The sequence below is a fragment of the Electrona antarctica genome (genome assembly GCF_951216825.1).
Source record: "Electrona antarctica genome assembly, chromosome: 12".
In the NCBI taxonomy this organism is placed as follows: domain Eukaryota; kingdom Metazoa; phylum Chordata; class Actinopteri; order Myctophiformes; family Myctophidae; genus Electrona; species Electrona antarctica.
In genome coordinates this window covers 13861638-13882659 of record NC_136793.1, presented here as the reverse complement: position 1 = coordinate 13882659, position 21022 = coordinate 13861638, and the positions used below count along the sequence as shown (strand labels likewise).

At 47.8% G+C, this 21022-nt stretch overlaps 1 protein-coding gene across 1 annotated transcript in view; it reads left to right on the top strand.

Annotated features, from left to right (window-relative positions):
* The window catches only part of vcana (versican a), a gene marked incomplete at its 5' end in the record, with an annotated part of 75151 nt that overhangs the window by 44626 nt on the left and 9503 nt on the right, over positions 1-21022 (top strand). The window contains 2 exons of the mRNA XM_079516838.1: positions 18276-18389; positions 19412-19525. Coding sequence (XP_079372964.1) covers positions 18276-18389; positions 19412-19525 — 228 coding nt within the window. The remainder of the gene's footprint in view (positions 1-18275; positions 18390-19411; positions 19526-21022) is intronic.

Sequence of the window (21022 nt, the reverse complement as noted above, 5' to 3'; positions counted from 1 at the left end):
TGGACCCAGATGATATCATTATGACAGATAACTTAATGGTTCAATCCATTCCTTCCTCCAGTGCAACAACCACAGAAGGAGACCAGGAGACTGATATGTTTACAGCAGACAACCTACTTATAGTGTCCACAGCTTCCTCACTTTTCAGCACAGAGACACCAGCAGTGACCACAGCATCGGATGAAACCATATCGACTGGGAGTCCAAAGATCGATGACACGACATCTTCTCTCTACACCACAGAGAAACCAAAAAATGAAACAGTAGGTTCCTCAACGTCTGCTGATACTGTAGCTTCTTCGTTATACAGTACAGAGAAACCAACGGCTTCATTGACTGAAACATTGGACATCACATCAACACAAACGCCCTCAATTACTCCGCAATCAAGCTCTGTTCACACTTCAGCAGAGGGAGAAAGGTCAGGTGACCAAACCACTGATGTGTCGGTTAAGGAGATAGCAACGACCACTGCTTCATCTTGGATCAGCACAGATGTCACTGGCGTTACTTCTCAGGCCGCTTCTGCAGTCGAAGAGAGCTCCGGTCACAAACCGACGAGTCCCTTCACGACTGGGATACCGTCCGCCACAGGATCCCTTATTTCCAGCACCATAGTGTCAACATTATCACCTGAAACATCAAAGACAGAAGGTACAGAGCAGACAGCCGAACCATTGAGTCCAAAAGAATTGCCGGTTACAACGGTCACTGCAGTCAATGAAGACACAAGTTCTAAAAAGACCTCTGATGAGCCCACATCTGACGTGTCCACTAAAGAGACTTTGATTTCAACAACCTCCATGTTGACCTCAGATAAACCTACAGCATCGCCTAAAACTACAAGTGGAGACCAGGACCAAACCACGCAAAGCTTAAGTTCAACACAGGCGAGTACGGGTACTATCACCGATGGAACAGACACATCTCAAACAACAGCTACATCAACTATCGTAGCCTCTTCCTTATTTAGTACTGAGAAATCAACAGCCGGGTTGGCAGAGACATCTGAGATTACACCCACCGAAAGGCCTTCAGTGACACCAATGAAACCTGTCGCAGCCTCTTCTCTGTACAGCACTGAAAAACCTACACCATTGTCACCTGAAACATCTGACATCACATCCACAGAAAAGTCCTCCGCGTCTCCTACTACTGACCAGACACAGATGAGTTCTGTTCTCACCTTTACAGATATTGAGGGTTCAGCCGAGCCGATAACTGATACTTTCACTCAAACTTCTTCAGTCACAGCGTCATCTCTGTTCAGCACTGAGAAACCGACAGCATTGTCGCCTGAAGCAGCACAAACTGATCTGACAGGACAAACACTGACGCCATCCCACTCAGAAGGACCATCCATGTCTACCGTCACTGATATAACAGGAACAGGTTCAGTGACCACCTCTCCAAGTTCAGCTCCTGTACCATTATTTCCCGATGCAGTGGACCCAGATGATATCATTATGACAGATAACTTAATGGTTCAATCCATTCCTTCCTCCAGTGCAACAACCACAGAAGGAGACCAGGAGACTGATATGTTTACAGCAGACAAACTACTTATAGTGTCCACAGCTTCCTCACTTTTCAGCACAGAGACACCAGCAGTGACCACAGCATCGGATGAAACCAGATCGACTGGGAGTCCAAAGATCGATGACACAACATCTTCTCTCTACACCTCAGAGAAACCAAAAGATGAAACAGTAGTTTCCTCAACCTCCGCTGTTACTGTAGCGTCTTCGTTATACAGTACAGAGAAACCAACGGCTTCATTGACTGAAACATTGGACATCACATCAACACAAACACCTTCAATTACTCCGCAATCAAGCTCTGTTCACACTTCAGCAGAGGGAGAAAGGTCAGGTGACCAAACCACTGATGTGTCGGTTAAGGAGATAGCAACGACCACTGCTTCATCTTGGATCAGCACAGAGAAATCAACAGCAATGTCACCTGAGCCAGAGGAGAGTTCCATAACAAGTCAGACAGAAACGTCCTCTCCTGACAAGACAGCTCCAAGCTCTGTCCTCACTACTACAGATGAGCAGCCGTCTGAGGCGTTCAGAACGACCACTCCAGTCACGGCCGCATCTTCACTATCCAGCACAGAAACACCAGTGATAACAACAACATCACCCGAAACAACCCATGGTTCATTGAAAACTGTCTCAGCCCCTTCCCTGTACAGCACCGAGATATCTGACGTCACGTCCACAGAAAGTCTCACTCCAACAGACGAAGAGGGTTCAACTGGCCAGCCGACGGACGTGTTCTCTTACGTCCCATCCGTGACTGCAACTTCAGTGAGCTCACTACACGCCACACCATCTCTGCCACCCGGTGAAGACCAAACGGTGAGCACAGCCGCTCCATTCTCTCCAGAGCAAAGCAAAGCTCTGCCACTGACCACCGTGACCCCACACTCACAGTCGACATCAGATGCTGACATGACCCGGCAGACTCGAATGCCATTTAGTGCAACAACACCCATGGCGGTGTCAATCATTGATGAATCGATCTCCGCGTCTACTGAAGATGAAAGATCATTCGGTCAAACAAGTGAAATGATCACAGAGGGATCCTCTACCATGTCCACCATAGACCAAACAGTTGAAACCAGCAGCTCGTCAACTACAGTGATTGACAGCTCACAGCAAACTGCCACTGTGAGGACCTCTTCAGGATCCCTCAAGCCCTCTACCATTCCCATCATTGATGAGACGGAGGCTGAATTTCTTACTGATAAGACGCCAGGCGTGTTCACTACCACAGCCCCCACCGTGGCCGCCTCATCTTTCAGCACAGAAAGAGGACAAACGGCAACATCACATGACATCTGGACAACTGGCAGCCGGACATCTGAGGCTCCTTCTCTCTTCGATACTGAGAAACCCACACCAACTTCAGAAGACACAGTAAAGAGCTCTGCCACAGATAAGCCCTCAGTAGTGCCTGAAACAAGCTCAGTGTTCACACCAACAGATGAGGTTGGTTCCGGAGAGCCGAATGCTGATATAATCACGATAAAGCCTGGATATTCAACAGTCACTGAAGATACTGTACCAGTGTCCTCTATCGTCAGTACAGAAAAAACAGTGGTGAAGCCTGAAGAATCAACCACTCTTGAAAAGTGGTTGACAGCATCGACCACATACATAAAATCATTATTTACTGTTGAAGAGGGTTCGAGCAATCAGACCTCAACAACCGTTTCTTCCCTGTTCAGTACTGAGACACCAACACCAATGCCCCTTGATTCAGCAGAAAGTATTGTTACGGAGAAAACATCAATTACTCCTGAAACAGGGCCTTCTCCCACATCTACAGAGCAAGATGTGTTCACTAAAGACACAGCCACTGTAACAACCACAGTTTTTTCAGAATTCAGCACAGATAAACTGACAGAAGCGTCACCTGCAGCAACAGAGACTGATGCCACATATCAGACAGAGAAACTGTCAGTTACTCCAACAAATGAGGAGAGTTCAGTAAAAGAGACTCACACTTCTGCTCTGCCTGCGACTTCTGCTGTCACCTCTGGCTCTCAAAGTGCTGTAACTTCCATTGCTTCATCTCTCTTCAGCACTGAGGCACCCGGCCATGCCATGACCAGCTCAGTGTCAAAAGAAATGCCCTCAGTAGCATCAGAAACAATTCATACTACAACACCAACTTCTCTGTACAGCACAGAGACTACAGCACATATGACCAACATTACAGAGGAGGGCAGTGTAGATGATACTATTTCAACATCAGTGGACATGGAAGTGTCCTCTCTCTACAGCACTGAGAAACCAACAGCAACTCAGGCCTCTGTCCTCAGCACCATCTCTCCAAGTATCTCAGTACCCATTCTGCCAGATGAGGAGGTGATAGACTATGACACAGTAAAACCTATATTGATAGAATCCATTCCTACTTTCACAAGAGCAACTGTAAAGCCAGCTGAGTCAACAACTCTCCAGGCAGTTTACACCTCTTACATACAATCATTTTTTACTGAAGAAGAAGGTTCTGGCAGTGTGACCCCTGACGTGTCCACTAAAGATGCTTTCAGTCCATCAGCAACTGTGTCTTCCCTGTTCAGTACAGAGAAACCAACAGCAATGCCACTTCATCCAGCTGAAAGCATTGTGACAGAGAAAACAACAATTACTCCTGAAATCGGATCCTCTCCCACATCTACAGAGCAGCATCCACAAGACAAGACGCAAGATGTGTTCACTAAAGAGACAGTAACTGTAACAACCACCGTTTTCTCAGCATTCAGCACAGAGAAACCACTGACAACAACATCACCACTTGAAGCCCATTCATCAACATCTGCCTTCACTGGTGGTTCATCTCTTTACAGCACAGAGAAACCGACAGAAGCATCACCTGCAGCAACAAAGACTGACGGCACATCTCAGACAGAGAAACCATCAGTTACTCCAACAGATGAGGAGAGTTCAGTAAAAGAGACTCACACTTCTGCTCTGCCTGCGACTTCTGCTGTCACCTCTGGCTCTCAAAGTGCTGTAACTTACATTGCTTCATCTCTCTTCAGCACTGAGGCACCCGGCCATGCCATGACGAGCTCAGTGTCAAAAGAAATGCCCTCAGTAGCATCAGAAACAATTCATACTACAACACCAACTTCGCTTTACAGCACAGAGACAACAGCTCATATGGCCAACATTACAGAGGAGGGCAGTGCAGATGACTCTATTTCAACATCAGTGGACATGGAAGGCTCAGGCATCACACCTTCTGAAGTTGTAACACCGTCAGACGTTTCTGGAACCGAGGTATCAGTGGACCTCACCACCAAATCTCAAGAGCAAGTCTTTGTGGCCACAGACGAAGCCGAGACTGCGGAGACAGAAAGCACATCTCATATTACAAATGTTGAATCTTTGACCCAACACCCCTCACAGCTACCCACAGAGAAATCCCCATCATCCACCCAATATCCAGTCTCAATGGTTACAGGGGCGACTTCTGTGTCTAAGGTAGAAAGTGGAGATTTATCAGAAACAGAAAGCTCTGGAGATGGGACTGCAGTGTCCTCTCTCTACAGCACTGAGAAATCAACAGCAACTCAGGCCTCTGTCCTCAGCACCATCTCTCCAAGTATCTCAGTACCCATTCTGCCAGATGAGGAGGTGATAGACTATGACACAGTACAAACTATATTGATAGAATCCAGTCCTACTTTCACAAGAGCAACTGTAAAGCCAGCTGAGTCAACAACTCTCCAGGCAGTTTACACCTCTTACATACAATCATTATTTACTGAAGAAGAAGGTTCTGGCAGTGTGACCCCTGACGTGTCCACTAAAGATGCTTTCAGTCCATCAGCAACTGTGTCTTCCCTGTTCAGTACAGAGAAACCAACAGCAATGCCACTTCATCCAGCTCAAAGCATTGTGACAGAGAAAACATCAATTACTCCTGAAATCGGATCCTCTCCCACATCTACAGAGCAGCATCCACAAGACAAGACGCAAGATGTTTTCACTAAAGAGACAGTAACTGTATCAACCACCGTTTTCACAGCATTCAGCACAGAGAAACCACTGACAACAACATCACCACTTGAAGCCCATTCATCAACATCTGCCTTCACTGGTGCTTCATCTCTTTACAGCACAGAGAAACCGACAGAAGCATCACCTGCAGCAACAAAGACTGACGGCACATCTCAGACAGAGAAACCATCAGTTACTCCAACTGATGAGGAGAGTTCTGTAAAAGAGACTCACACTTCTGCTCTGCCTGCGACTTCTGCTGTCACCTCTGGCTCTCAAAGTGCTGTAACTTACATTGCTTCATCTCTCTTCAGCACTGAGGCACCCGACCATGCCATGACGAGCTCAGTGTCAAAAGAAATGCCCTCAGTAGCATCAGAAACAATTCATACTACAACACCAACTTCGCTTTACAGCACAGAGACAACAGCTCATATGGCCAACATTACAGAGGAGGGCAGTGCAGATGACTCTATTTCAACATCAGTGGACATGGAAGGGTCAGGCATCACACCTTCTGAAGTTGTAACACCGTCAGACGTTTCTGGAACCGAGGTATCAGTGGACCTCACCACCAAATCTCAAGAGCAAGTCTTTGTGGCCACAGACGAAGCCGAGACTGCGGAGACAGAAAGCACATCTCATATTACAAATGTTGAATCTTCGACCCAACACCCCTCACAGCTACCCACAGAGAAATCCCCATCATCCACCCAATATCCAGTCTCAATGGTTACAGGGGCGACTTCTGTGTCTAAGGTAGAAAGTGGAGATTTATCAGAAACAGAAAGCTCTGGAGATGGGACTGCAGTGTCCTCTCTCTACAGCACTGAGAAACCAACAGCAACTCAGGCCTCTGTCCTCAGCACCATCTCTCCAAGTATCTCAGTACCCATTCTGCCAGATGAGGAGGTGATAGACTATGACACAGTACACACTATATTGATAGAATCCAGTCCTACTTTCACAAGAGCAACTGTAAAGCCAGCTGAGTCAACAACTCTCCAGGCAGTTTACACCTCTTACATACAATCATTATTTACTGAAGAAGAAGGTTCTGGCAGTGTGACCCCTGACGTGTCCACTAAAGATGCTTTCAGTCCATCAGCAACTGTGTCTTCCCTGTTCAGTACAGAGAAACCAACAGCAATGCCACTTCATCCAGCTCAAAGCATTGTGACAGAGACAACATCAATTACTCCTGAAATCGGATCCTCTCCCACATCTACAGAGCAGCATCCACAAGACAAGACGCAAGATGTTTTCACTAAAGAGACAGTAACTGTATCAACCACCGGTTTCTCAGCATTCAGCACAGAGAAACCACTGACAACAACATCACCACTTGAAGCCCATTCATCAACATCTGCCTTCACTGGTGGTTCATCTCTTTACAGCACAGAGAAACCGACAGAAGCATCACCTGCAGCAACAAAGACTGACGGCACATCTCAGACAGAGAAACCATCAGTTACTCCAACAGATGAGGAGAGTTCAGTAAAAGAAACTCACACTTCTGCTCTGCCTGCGACTTCTGCTGTCACCTCTGGCTCTCAAAGTCCTGTAACTTACATTGCTTCATCTCTCTTCAGCACTGAGGCACCCGGCCATGCCATGACCAGCTCAGTGTCAAAAGAAATGCCCTCAGTAGCACCAGAAACAATTCATACTACAAAACCAACTTCGCTTTACAGCACAGAGACAACAGCACATATGGCCAAGATTACAGAAGAGGGCAGTGCAGATGACTCTATTTCAACATCCGTGGACATGGAAGGGTCAGGCATCACACCTTCTGAAGTTGTAACACCGTCAGACGTTTCTGGAACCGAGGTATCAGTGGACCTAACCACCAAATCTCAAGAGCAAGTCTTTGTGGCCACAGACGCAGCTGAGACTGCGGAGACAGAAAGCACATCTCATATTACAAATGTTGAATCTTCAACCCAACACTCCTCACAGCTACCCACAGAGAAATCCCCATCATCCACCAAATATCCAGTCTCAATGGTTACAGGGGCGACTTCTGTGTCTAAGGTAGAAAGTGGAGATTTATCAGAAACCGAAAGCTCTGGAGATGGGACTGCAGTGTCCTCTCTCTACAGCACTGAGAAACCAACAGCAACTCAGGCCTCTGTCCTCAGCACCATCTCTCCAAGTATCTCAGTACCCATTTTGCCAGATGAGGAGGTGATAGACTATGACACAGTAAAAACTATATTGATAGAATCCAGTCCTACTTTCACAAGAGCAACTGTAAAGCCAGCTGAGTCAACAACTCTCCAGGCAGTGTACACCTCTTACATACAATCATTATTTACTGAAGAAGAAGGTTCTGGCAGTGTGACCCCTGACGTGTCCACTAAAGATGCTTTCAGTCCATCAGCAACTGTGTCTTCCCTGTTCAGTACAGAGAAACCAACAGCAATGCCACTTCATCCAGCTGAAAGCATTGTGTCAGAGAAAACATCAATTACTCCTGAAATCAGATCCTCTCCCACATCTACAGAGCAGCATCCACAAGACAAGACGCAAGATGTTTTCACTAAAGAGACAGTAACTGTAACAACCACCGTTTTCTCAGCATTCAGCACAGAGAAACCACTGACAACAACATCACCACTTGAAGCCCATTCATCAACATCTGCCTTCACTGGTGGTTCATCTCTTTACAGCACAGAGAAACCGACAGAAGCATCACCTGCAGCAACAAAGACTGACGGCACATCTCAGACAGAGAAACCATCAGTTACTCCAACAGATGAGGAGAGTTCAGTAAAAGAGACTCACACTTCTGCTCTGCCTGCGACTTCTGCTGTCACCTCTGGCTCTCAAAGTGCTGTAACTTCCATTGCTTCATCTCTCTTCAGCACTGAGGCACCCGGCCATGCCATGACCAGCTCAGTGTCAAAAGAAATGCCCTCAGTAGCATCAGAAACAATTCATACTACAACACCAACTTCGCTTTACAGCACAGAGACAACAGCACATATGGCCAACATTACAGAGGAGGGCAGTGCAGATGACTCTATTTCAACATCCGTGGACATGGAAGGGTCAGGCATCACATCTTCTGAAGTTGTAACACCGTCAGACGTTTCTGGAACCGAGGTATCAGTGGACCTCACCACCAAATCTCAAGAGCAAGTCTTTGTGGCCACAGACGAAGCTGAGACTGCGGAGACAGAAAGCACATCTCATATTACAAATGTTGAATCTTCGACCCAATACCACTCACAGCTACCCACAGAGAAATCCCCATCATCCACCCAATATCCAGTCTCAATGGTTACAGGGGCGACTTCTGTGTCTAAGGTAGAAAGTGGAGATTTATCAGAAACAGAAAGCTCTGGAGATGGGACTGCAGTGTCCTCTCTCTACAGCACTGAGAAACCAACAGCAACTCAGGCCTCTGTCCTCAGCACCATCTCTCCAAGTATCTCAGTACCCATTCTGCCAGATGAGGAGGTGATAGACTATGACACAGTACAAACTATATTGATAGAATCCAGTCCTACTTTCACAAGAGCAACTGTAAAGCCAGCTGAGTCAACAACTCTCCAGGCAGTTTACACCTCTTACATACAATCATTATTTACTGAAGAAGAAGGTTCTGGCAGTGTGACCCCTGACGTTTCCACTAAAGATGCTTTCAGTCCATCAGCAACTGTGTCTTCCCTGTTCAGTACAGAGAAACCAACAGCAATGCCACTTCATCCAGCTCAAAGCATTGTGACAGAGAAAACATCAATTACTCCTGAAATCAGATCCTCTCCCACATCTACAGAGCAGCATCCACAAGACAAGACGCAAGATGTGTTCACTAAAGAGACAGCCACTGTAACACCCACAGTTTCTTCAGCATTCAGCACAGAGAAACCACTGACAACAACATCACCACTTGAAGCCCATTCATCAACATCTGCCTTCACTGGTGGTTCATCTCTTTACAGCACAGAGAAACCGACAGACTCATCACCTGCCACAGCAGAGACTGACGGCACATCTCAGACAGAGAAACCATCAGTTACTCCAACAGATGACGAGAGTTCAGTCAAACAGACTCACACTTCGACTCTACCTGCATCTTCTGCTGTCACCTCTGGCTCTCAGAGTGCTGTAACTTCCATTGCTACATCTCTCTTCAGCACTGAGGTACCCGGCCATGTCATGACCAGCACAGTGTCAAAGGAAATGTCCTCAGCAGATTCCGACACTATTCGTACTACTACACCAATGTCTCTGTACAGCACAGAAACAACAGCACATGTTTTTGGAACCGAGTTACCAGCAGAGGTCACAAGCAAATCTCAGGAACAATTATCTGTGGCCACAGATGAAGCTGAGACAGCTGAGACAGAAAGCACATCTAAGACTCCAAGTGTTGAATCATTAACCCAACACATCTCACAGGTGACATGGCCTTCTTTGTCTGAGCTAGGAAGTGTGGATTCAGATTCAGAAGATGAAGGCTCCGGAGAAGTCACGCCTGTCACAGCAACAGCCTCTCTGCAAACGGCTGCACCGTCAACATCTACAGGAGTCAGTGATGAAACCAGACATGCTGAACAAACCGATAAACCCACAGATGTGTCCGTCACTTTGCCAGAGCAGACCTCAAGTGGTCAGACTCCAGATGTCTCCACTCTTGAAAGTGCAACATCAACAGTGTCTGAAGCTGCAATTGTATCTACAGATGAACCCACAGATGAAACGCCTCTAGAGATGCCCACAGCAACTGAGCACCCAGGGCCTTCTGTGGAACATAGAACGTCTGTATCATCCACATCCAGACCGTACACCACATTTACCCCTGAAGAAGGTAGTGTGTCCACCAAGCAGGAGACCTCCCCTTATGTTGACATGGAGGGATCCGGGGGCACCTCCAGAGAGGATGACCTGGATTCAACTCCTGATGGTTCTGGAGAACCAGAGATCACCACCAAACCGCAGGATGAATTCATGGTGGCAACGGATGAGACTGAGGTAGATGAGATCATGAGTACATCTGAAACATTGAGCATTGAATCGTCCACCCAGTTCATCAACGACTCTGATTCCTCGACCCCGTCACCACAAGTGTCAGGCACTGAGCAAGGCAGTGGTGAACTGACAGAGGATGAGGACTCAGGGGAGGACATGACTTCTGTCATAGCCATGGCTATGTCCTCCACATCAGACAGTGTTGTCCTCGCAGGCACAACGGCAAAGCCTGAGCAATATACTGTCAGTAGTACTCCTTCCGTAGGCACAAGCACATCGTCTACAGAAGAGGACAGTTCAAGTGCTAAGTCCCCCCCTGAAATGTTTACTAAAGCCGCTAGTACTGTGTCTTCCATTTTCAGCACGGAGACACCAGCAGTGTCTGGGTTTTCAAAAACTGCTGTTACTGAAGTGTCTTCCCTCTATAGCACTGAGGAACCAACTTCTGTGCATGGAATGACCACAACAGCTCATGCGGAATTCACTACTACGGACATGACTGATAAATCTTCATCAAGTCCATCCATTTCACATCCAGTCATATTTGGCGAGGCAACAGGTGAAACAGAATATTTTGTTTCAGTGACCCCAGGCTCAGATGAGCAGGCCACCTCGCATGAGGGACAAATTTCCCTGGACCCTGAAACCCTTCTCACTTCCGAAGTGACAGACTCTCCCATTCCCAGCACTGTAGAGGACGATGTCACATTGTCTGAGCACACAACGCAGCCAGACGACACGACCATGATGCCACATACAGCTGTGAGTTCAATAAGTGATGATGGCGCAGGCGACCTCACCACTGTAAGCCTCACCGGCGACCAGCCGCTGTCTGGATTCACATCCGTCACCACCCCTATTCCTTCCATTATTTACCAGGGTGTGACAGACCAGCAGGTTATGATCATTAGCCCTACAAGCAGCCAAGCCAAGACCGACCTAACAGAGCAAACCCCAACCATGGTCCTGCATGGCACAAAACTGTCATCGAGCACCACCATCATATTCACAGAGGATGCGAGGGACGGGGATCTGTTCTCCACAGTCACAGACAGTATGAGGGAAGGCAGCCCCGCGGCCGGCATTAGTATCAAAGACGATCGCATCATCGATGCCGATAGCATTTCCATGGGTCCCTCCTCCTTTTACTCCACCATCCAGACAGAGGAGGCAGGTGGTGATGGAGTGGTTACCATGACACCACAGGTGGATGTCACAGAAGATCCAGAGGGTTCTGGTTTCGGCAGTGTCACCCCAATCACTCTTGAGCTGCTGACCTTGTACACGACCCAGACACCATCAATCAGTGACTTATTATCAGGATCAACGCCTACTGAGTATGCAAGCTCCAGTTCAGAATTAACTAGCAGCCCTACAAAGATCAACAGTCTGATGACAACACAATCACCGGTGGATGGTATCTCCAGCAGCGAGCCAGCCAGTACAGAGACCGAGACCACACAAGCCACAGCTGTGTCGTCGGGTTCAAGCTCCGAGGAAACCTTCACACCAAGCTCAAATGTCCCCCTGGTAGAAGACGATGGTAGTAAAGACCCCACTCAGACAGTTACTGAGATCGCCTCTGTCTCCTTGCCTTCCGAGGCTGTGAGTGAATCCACAGACATTGGCTCACACACTGCAGTATTCAGCGAGGAGTACATAGCAGTCAGCACGGTGGAGACAGGAACGTCTGTCACCGCATCACCCACAAGTGTTAAAGCCACTGGTGAGGGAACAACAGACATGGCCTCTGCAACAACCACACATGCAGCCTTAGTGTCAGTCACTGCCACACCACACACACCAACATCCACTACAACAGGTGCGGTGCATACAGCCAGCCCGTTCTCTGCGGAGGAGTTCTCTGTGGACGATGACGAATCTGAAGGCTCTACAGGGGAGATCTACCCGGTTGACAGTAAAACAGCCCCCACTGCATCCTCAAAGGATAGTGAGACAACTGAAGAGGATGTTGAGAAATCGACCACGCTATCTGCAGTGGAGACCACTGCCACAGAGGAACCATTGGTTGCCACATCTTCAGGAAGCCCTGATATGTCCACCAAAGATCCCGGCACCACCGTATCGGCTTTGCTCAGTGCATCAGAAGACGGCCAGCTGACATCTGCAACTACAGCATACTCTGTGTTTAGCACCGAAAGGCTGGGAGGAACGGTCACACCGATGCCACATGGGATGCCATCCGAAGAAGTGGTGACGTCTACCATGTCGTCTCTTTTCAGCACTAAGAAACCGACTGCCTCCCCGTCAGGCGATGTCCAGCCCTCTGGTGTGACAACAGACGAGGATGGACAAAATCTCACAATCTCACCAGCTGTGTATGGAACAAGTGCCACAGGAGCGACTGTAAGACAAACCAGTACACCCTCCTCTCTGTACAGCACCGAGACGACAATGATCACCTCCGTTTCAGAGATGACAGCTGAGGGGAGCTCAGTGGACCAAACCAGAGAGCCTGGAGCTGGGCTTAGTACAGGAGCCGCTGTGAACACAGTCACAGTCACTGTATCCTCTAGCAGTACCGAAAAGCCAACTGTTCCTTCTATAGCCGATTTCAATGCTGAGGAGGGCTCAACTGATGACATCCCTGATATGTTCAGTAAAGAGCCTATAACGGTAGGACCTTCTGTGGACAGCACAGCCATAACAAATGATGTGACCTCCACAAGCTTACCAGACATGACCAAAGGGACGTCTGAACAGGCAGTAACACGTGCATCCTCCTCTTTGTTTAGCACAGAGAAAGCAACCGTGGCGGCTGTGTCAGATGTTACCGATCAGGACAGTCCCATTGACCATATAACTGATATGATTACTCAAAGCACAGTGGCAACAAGTGGAATGGACCCCAACGTGAGACCTGGCCAACGTCTACCTACAACTACTGTGTCATCTCTCTACAGTACTGAGAAAGCAACAGAAAGTATAGACGTGGAGGTCTCAGGAGACCAGACCTCTGACCTGATTAGTGAACGTCTTACTGTGACATCAACAATATTACCTGAAACGTTTACAGACAAAAGTCAAGAGACTGTCGCCACCCCAATATCTTCCCTATACAGCACAGAGAGGCCCCTCACAGAGTCTCAAGAGACGGTTGCTACCGAGGATCAGCAAACTGAAGCATCTGTCTCCGACACGTCATCGCATCCCACTATCGATCAATCGATTTCCACCCCCTCTTCAACAACAGAGGAGACCACAGGTGACCAGAGCGGACCGGTACAAATGTCCACTAAAGCATCAATTCTTACAACCACGGTATCATCCCTGTACAGCACTGGTGACCCATCCAAACCACCACCCCAGACCATTCCGACTGTTTACTCAATGGTGTCTATATCTGCAAGGCCCGAGGAGAAGATTCAGTTTGTGTCCACTTTTGTTCCAGTTCCAGTTGCAACAAACGAGGAGTCCTTCCAGCAGGTCAGGTCTGAGATCTCAGTCACTCATCATCCTGACCTCGACATCGCAACAGTAGCAGCCACAACGAGCTCTACGCTGCCCAGTAAGGACACAAGTCAGTCCTCTGAACCCACTGTTTCTGCTGCCGCTTCAGATGCCGGATCAGAGGAAACATTCAAGCTAACATCCACAACTGGTGAAGTACCTACAGATGCTGAAGGCAGCACAGTGAAAGGGAGTGAAGTCAACGACTCGTTTAGTGTGACATCGACCGTCGGCACATTGCTGCCTTTTGAAGAGGACACTGTAGATTATGACAAACCTGCGACCGACATGGTTGAAGTTGCACCTCCGAGTTTGGCTGTTGACACAACTGCTGAACATGAAGGGGAAACCGTATCTGTTAGCACTGAGTTAAACTCAGTGAAAACATCTACGAAAAGTCCTGCTGACCAAACCCCTGATGTACCTCTTGAAGGGGTTAACACAATATTGTCTGAAGCAGTTGCAGTAGACAGCACTTCCCCTTCGCTCTACAGCACTGAGAAACCAACTGAAATGTCACCCGAAATACTTGCCACGTCAACCAAAGTAGAGAGCCCAATTGATGAGACCCCCACAGCTGTAACGATGCCACCTGAACCAGCATCCACCCAGAGTGAGGAGCCTTCAACATCCGGCGTAGACGGAGACACTCACTCAACTCATACATCAACAGAGGACATTTCAATGTCTGCAGAAACTAGCTCTATTCCGCCTTTAGCAGGCGACACAAGTTCAGGTGAACGCTCCTCTGGTGTGTCTTCTAAAGAGACATCAACTGCAGCTTCCACGGTTTCTTCCATGTTCAGCACGGAAACGCCAGCAGTGACTGCAACGCCACATGAGGGAGTATCAGCTGAAGGCTCAGTGTCTGTCACCACCGTTTCTTCTATGCACAGCACAGAGAAACATGTCCCTGTGATGGGTGACGCAAACAAAAGCATCCCGTCAACAACTGAAGACGACCCCTTCTCAGGTGACGACATGGCTGATATCCTTCATCCGGTCTCTGTCACTTCAAGTGCTACCACAGCGTCACCTGAAATGGAAACCGATGAGAGCGGAGAAACGGAAGCATCGGCATTGCAAGAAAGCTCGAGTGACATGAGTACTGAGAAGCTAATCGTTGAAGCATCTTCGACACAGGCACCTCAAGTTGTCAGCACTGCTGAATCCTTGCAGACATCCACTTCATTGGTTTCTGGTCCTGTGGGCACTGATCAGGAGGGGACAACAGACACAGACATAACAAGCACAACGCCAGGTGACACAGGAATGAGCTCTGTCACAGATAAGTACTCGGTAGTGTCTGAAACAAGCTCAGTGTTCACACCAACAGATGAGGATGGTTCAGTAGACCAGAGTACGGATTTAATCACAATTAAGCCTGGGTCTTCTGTATTATTTGCTGATGGAGAGGATTCGGGCAGTGATACCTCTGACAAGTCCACTGAAGACACCTTCAGTCCATCAGCAACCGTGTCTTCCCTGTTCAGTACAGAGACACCAACAGCAATGCCGCTCGATTCAGCAGAAAGCGGTGTGACGGAGAAAACATCAATTGCCCCTGAAACCGGACCTTCTCCCACATCTACGGAGCAGCGTTCAGGAGACGAGACGCAAGAGACCACTGTAACAACCACAGTTTCTTCAGCTTTCAGCACAGATAAATCATCGATGACAACAGCATCACATTCATCAACATCTGCCTTCACTGGAGGTTCATCTCTTTATAGCACAGAGAAACCGACAGAAGCATCACTTGCAGCAGCAGAGACTGACGACACATCTCAGACAGAGAAACCGGCAGTTACTCCAACAGATGAACAGATTTCAACCATAGACGAAGTCACAACAACATCAACCCTGACATCAGAAGATGAGATTATTTCCTCTCATTCTGTATCCACAGCAGCAACTTCAGAGCCTGACATAAAGGTTGCATTTGTCTCAACTATCGCCCCTGCCCCAGAACAAACAACTGCCTGGGAATCGCTTGAGGAAGCCAGGTCTGAGATTGCACAAACACACCGCCCTCAAACCCGTCTTTCCTCTGAGGATATGTCCGCTGTTACCACCAGTGCCTTGTTGCAAGGTCCAACGGCCTCTTCTGGGCACAAAGCAGGGTTCACTTCAGAGGAAGCTGAAACGGTCGAACCCACGGTTGGACATGTTTTAAGCAGTGCAGAAAGCAAAGCGGAGCAAGATGTAGAAACCAAGTCGACCACTTCAGTTCCAGCGCACACCCAGACAGTGAACCCCGATGAAGCGTACGTTTCCCTCACCACCACGCCATCCGCTGTGTACCAAACTGCCGACAGTCAGTCGTCTAGTAGCTCAGAGAGCAGTTCTGAGAGTACAGAGTTGCCTGCAGCCGTAGTGCCTTCTGTCTCTGCTCCGTCCAGCAGCAGCAGCAGCAGCAGCAGCAGCAGCAGCAGCTCAGAGGAGAAGGCGAACGCAGACACCACCTTGAAGCCAGAGAGTGGCACAGTTGAGGACGGAACCTCCGAGTTGCCAGAGGGCAGCGCTAGCTCAGCCACAGAGACGACGGAATCGTCCAGTTCTGAGAGTAGCTCTCAGGAAGTGACGACCACCGAGAAGTTAATGGCTGACAGCATGGAGGAACCCCTCCTATCCCCAGACGTCATCCAGAAGGTGTACAAGCCAGACGCCACCACTAGTCCGCCACCAGTCCAGTCCCCAGACACCACGGTGGATCCAGGCGTCACCGGTATCTCCTCTGAGAAAGAGGAAGCGGTGGACCCCACCTCCCCCACCACCACCTCGCTGTCTCCTCTGGACCCCACCAGCTCCGCTGACGAGCAGGAGACCATGACGTCCATGTTCTCCACCAGCATGGCTCCGCCCCGCCCCACGCCCGCGGGCCAGGGGGAGGAGGAGCTAGAGGAGGTGAGCGCCGCGGCTTACACCACGCCCTCTACGAGACGCCACCAGGCCACGGCCTCCACCACGCACACAGACTTTGACATCGGCGACTTTGTTCGCGAGAACGCCACAGAGCCGGAGGTGGTGGAGCGCGGCGTCACCGGTATCTCCTCTGAGAAAGAGGAAGCGGTGGGAGAGAGCAAGGAAGTTGTCACTCCATCGACAACGGCGTTCCCACAAAGCCAATCGAGGGCGGTCACTTCTACTACGACCACGCCTGTCGTGGACGAGGATGAGCTTTTGGACTACGAAGAAGGATCTTTGCTCCCCGAAGGAAAACCACCAATCAGAGAGGAGGAATCGACCATGTCCGCCGACACTGATGTGGCGCATCCCATGGATGGTGGAGCGGTGGAAATTCTAGGTATGTGTGTATCTAATCTAATTTGTTAAAGCAGTGTTTCCTAATCCGGTGCGGCGAAGATTACAGGGGGGTGTGCGATGCCTTGTCTGTTTGGAGGTAGTCCAACATTTGCACAAAATCACAACTCGCTTTCATCCACTCAATATGCTATCAGCCCAACTTGTCAAATAGAAAACACTTTCATTTTCAAACAATTTGAAAGTTTCATAAATTGCACATCTACAAGCTCACAACAAACATGCCGCATTGGAACTTGTGAGCTTGTAGATCGGCAAGAACACAAGTGTGTGTGTGCGCGCGTGTAATGTAATGAAATGAAATTAAATGATTACTATATTTACCCAGGGTATCTGGGCTAAGCTCAAGAACTTGTTTCCAGCCAGGCCCTGCTCATATAACACATTTGATCGTAGTGGTTCAATGTCTTGTTCAAGGGCACTTCAGCGGTGGTAATTTTAACGTGTCGGACCGCTGATTCGAACTGGCGACCTTCCGGTATCAAGACCGCTCCGCATTCCGTTCGGCCACCGCTGCCACGTAGTCAGATTATGTAAGAAGGGGCGGGGGGTTCTAAGGCAGTGGGTCCTAAACGTTTTAGCCAACCAATCTACAATCTCACTTGTGAGCTTGTAGATCTGCTATTCACTCGTTCACTAGTATTAAAAAAAGGAAAAAAAAGTTGTTTTTAACTTTTCGACATTCAAGCTTAAATTAATTAAAGTGTTTACATTTTGTGGGTGTTTTTTTTATCTCTTGAAATAATAAATAATAATACAAAATATATACAGGTAGGAAACAAAAACAACAAAAGGGGGAATTTACTCACGAGTCACGACCCATACAAATTGGTGCGCGACCCGCATATGGGTCCCTGTTTTGGGAAACTAAGGAATAGGGTTTGGGAAGCTCACTGACTTAAAGGAAAATTCTCCAAAGACCCCACCTACACTATTTGATTTGTGAATTCTCTTTTCTTCTCGTCACCACGTCAGGTGTTCACTCATGCTCGGAGAACGTTTGTCTGAATGGAGGATCTTGTTTCAAGACGGGCAGCATCCAGTCGTGCGGATGCGCCCCCGGCTACAGCGGAGACCGCTGTGAAATAGGTACAGTACGCACTGAGAGTCTCTCACAGAGCACGTTCTTTCCATGATTCACACACACACATCATTCCAGCTCTTATATTACGTCATGTCTTGACTATTGCAAATCCCTTGTTCAACTGCAATGCCTCAGCTAGTAGTCTATTCTGCTCTGGCCTGGAATGCTGCATGTGAGCTTTCTAGCCTCACATACAGCAGAAACCTAAAAACCTTGTATGTCCATCCATCCATCCATCCATCCATCCATCTTCAACCGCTTATCTACAAGAGTAGACAACATAGCCGATCTACAAGCTCAGATGCACCATGGTGCCACATGGGGTCTTGGCAATTTCCACCAATGCCTAAAATAGGGACGTCTGGTTGAGAACGGTCTTTCCAATGAACAATATTAACACAAGCTTGTGACAACATTTCCTGAAAAGTAACAGTTTTGGACATTACCACTGTCGCAAAATTGCTTGCTCAGGGTGGGATCTATGTCAGCCTCTGCTCTACATGTAAAGTTTAATCAAATTCATTAGAAATTTTGAATTTAATTGAATCAATATTGTTGTATATACACTATACATGTAATGTTTATATTTACAGTATACTTATTAACGCTGTATTAATTTGGTTTGACACACATTTTACACAAAATTCAAGTTCTCTCCTGAGCAGCTCAGGTAAATATTTCAGCACTTATGCACAGGAGACCCGGATTCAAATATGGGGAAATGTGGAAAAGTGCAGCTTTTAAGAATTGACACACACACACACACACACACACACACACACACACACACACACACACGCACACACACACACACACACACACACACACACACACACACACACACACACACACACACACACACACACACACACACACACACACACACACACACACACACACACATGACACACACACACACACTGAGCACTCAAATATAATTATGTACGCTATAATACTAAATCAAGTCAAGGTCTATGTGAGTTGTTGCCCCGCCCTGTGTCTTATATATTCTACATATTTGATACAGACACTGATGAGTGCCAGTCGAACCCATGCCGTAATGGAGGCACGTGTGTGGACGGACTGGCATCCTTCTCTTGCGGGTGTCTTCCCAGCTACTCCGGACTGTTCTGTGAAGAGGGTAAGTTTGCTTTTTGGCATCTCTCTCTCTCTCTCTCTCTTCCACCCATCATCTGCTTTGAATATTCAATCACTTCTTTTTTTTGTTTGTGTTGTTTCTCTTGTGGTTTAATTTGCTCGAACATGTCTCAACTTCCCCACAAGTCTTTTTTTTCCTTGACATGCTAAAATAAACAATGTGTGCGCTGTGGGCATGTCTGTTTGGAGTGATGACGCAAAGATTGCGCTGCGTTTCACAATGCTGTCCATAAATCTCGCCACTATTTGATTCGTATTTGTAAATGCTCGTCTTATCTCGGCCCGTCGAGAAATCCACAGACAATGGGAACCATGAATCATTCTAATGGTCTAAGACTCACTATATAGGGTTGGAGTTTAGTCTGGGTCGTGGAACTACTCACTCGACAGTTGATACAGTCGAGTATTGTCTATTATGCACCAGACATTGTTTCCCAATGTCTGGGCAGTGGTCTAATAGACATACAGTATCTCTCTCTCTCTCTCTCTCTGCTGGCGGTAGCTCTGAGTAATAGATATAATATTTGTCTCGTCAAATCGACCACAGGTCACAGTCAGTCGCATCTTAATGCCCGGAGGCAGAGGCCTCTGTTAAATACATAGGTGCTTAAAACAGGTAGCCTGGGGTAATGCTTATCGACAGACATTCAGACATAGTTGACACATGTCCATGACTCTGATGTCACACCGTGAGCCCAGGTGTGTTGTGGGTTTCGTTGCAGGTATGCAGGATCTCAGCCGTGTACGTGCGGTCATACACAACACCAGAATCTCAATCAGAGTCGACTCACATCACAGGTTTACAGGGTTAAAGAAGTGTTTTTTTGTCACATCACAGTCTTACAAGAAAAAAGTGAGTGGAATTAGTGTTTTCCCACAAAACGTACAGCTTCACAAATGGCACAGCCGTAGGGTCTCTCTTAGCTTATTTACAGCCATACAAAATAAATGTACACATGCCTACCTACCTGAGATAATATACAGTATGTGAGCTCATATAGAGAAGATTGGAACACTAAACTAATGTTGTTGATCCTTAATACCCACTGTGTAATGAGGACAATCTCCACAGTCTTAATATTGATGTGGTTTACTTTAGAGTCATTACTGAGAATGAGCTTCCTTTCCCGTATGCCGCCACCTTGTCGTCTTTGTCGGGTGGAAACCTCATGTGTCCAAAACTGTTACTTTTCAGGATCCAAATAAAAAAACTGCAAAAGTAGCAGTTCTACAAGCTCAAACGTTTCGAGCTTGTAGATCTGCTACTTTTGATGCTATTTGTGTGACGCTGTGGTATGATTAAGTAGGGCGTTAAATCCCCCCCCCCCCCCCCCCCCCGAAACACAAAGATTATACTATAGAATATGGAGATACGAGGTTTCTGCCTGACAGCGACGATATACATTATATATATATTTGACTGCCCTCATTTCCCCTCGTCTGCTCTACTGTACGGCGGTCCGCTGTGCGTTGAACCCAG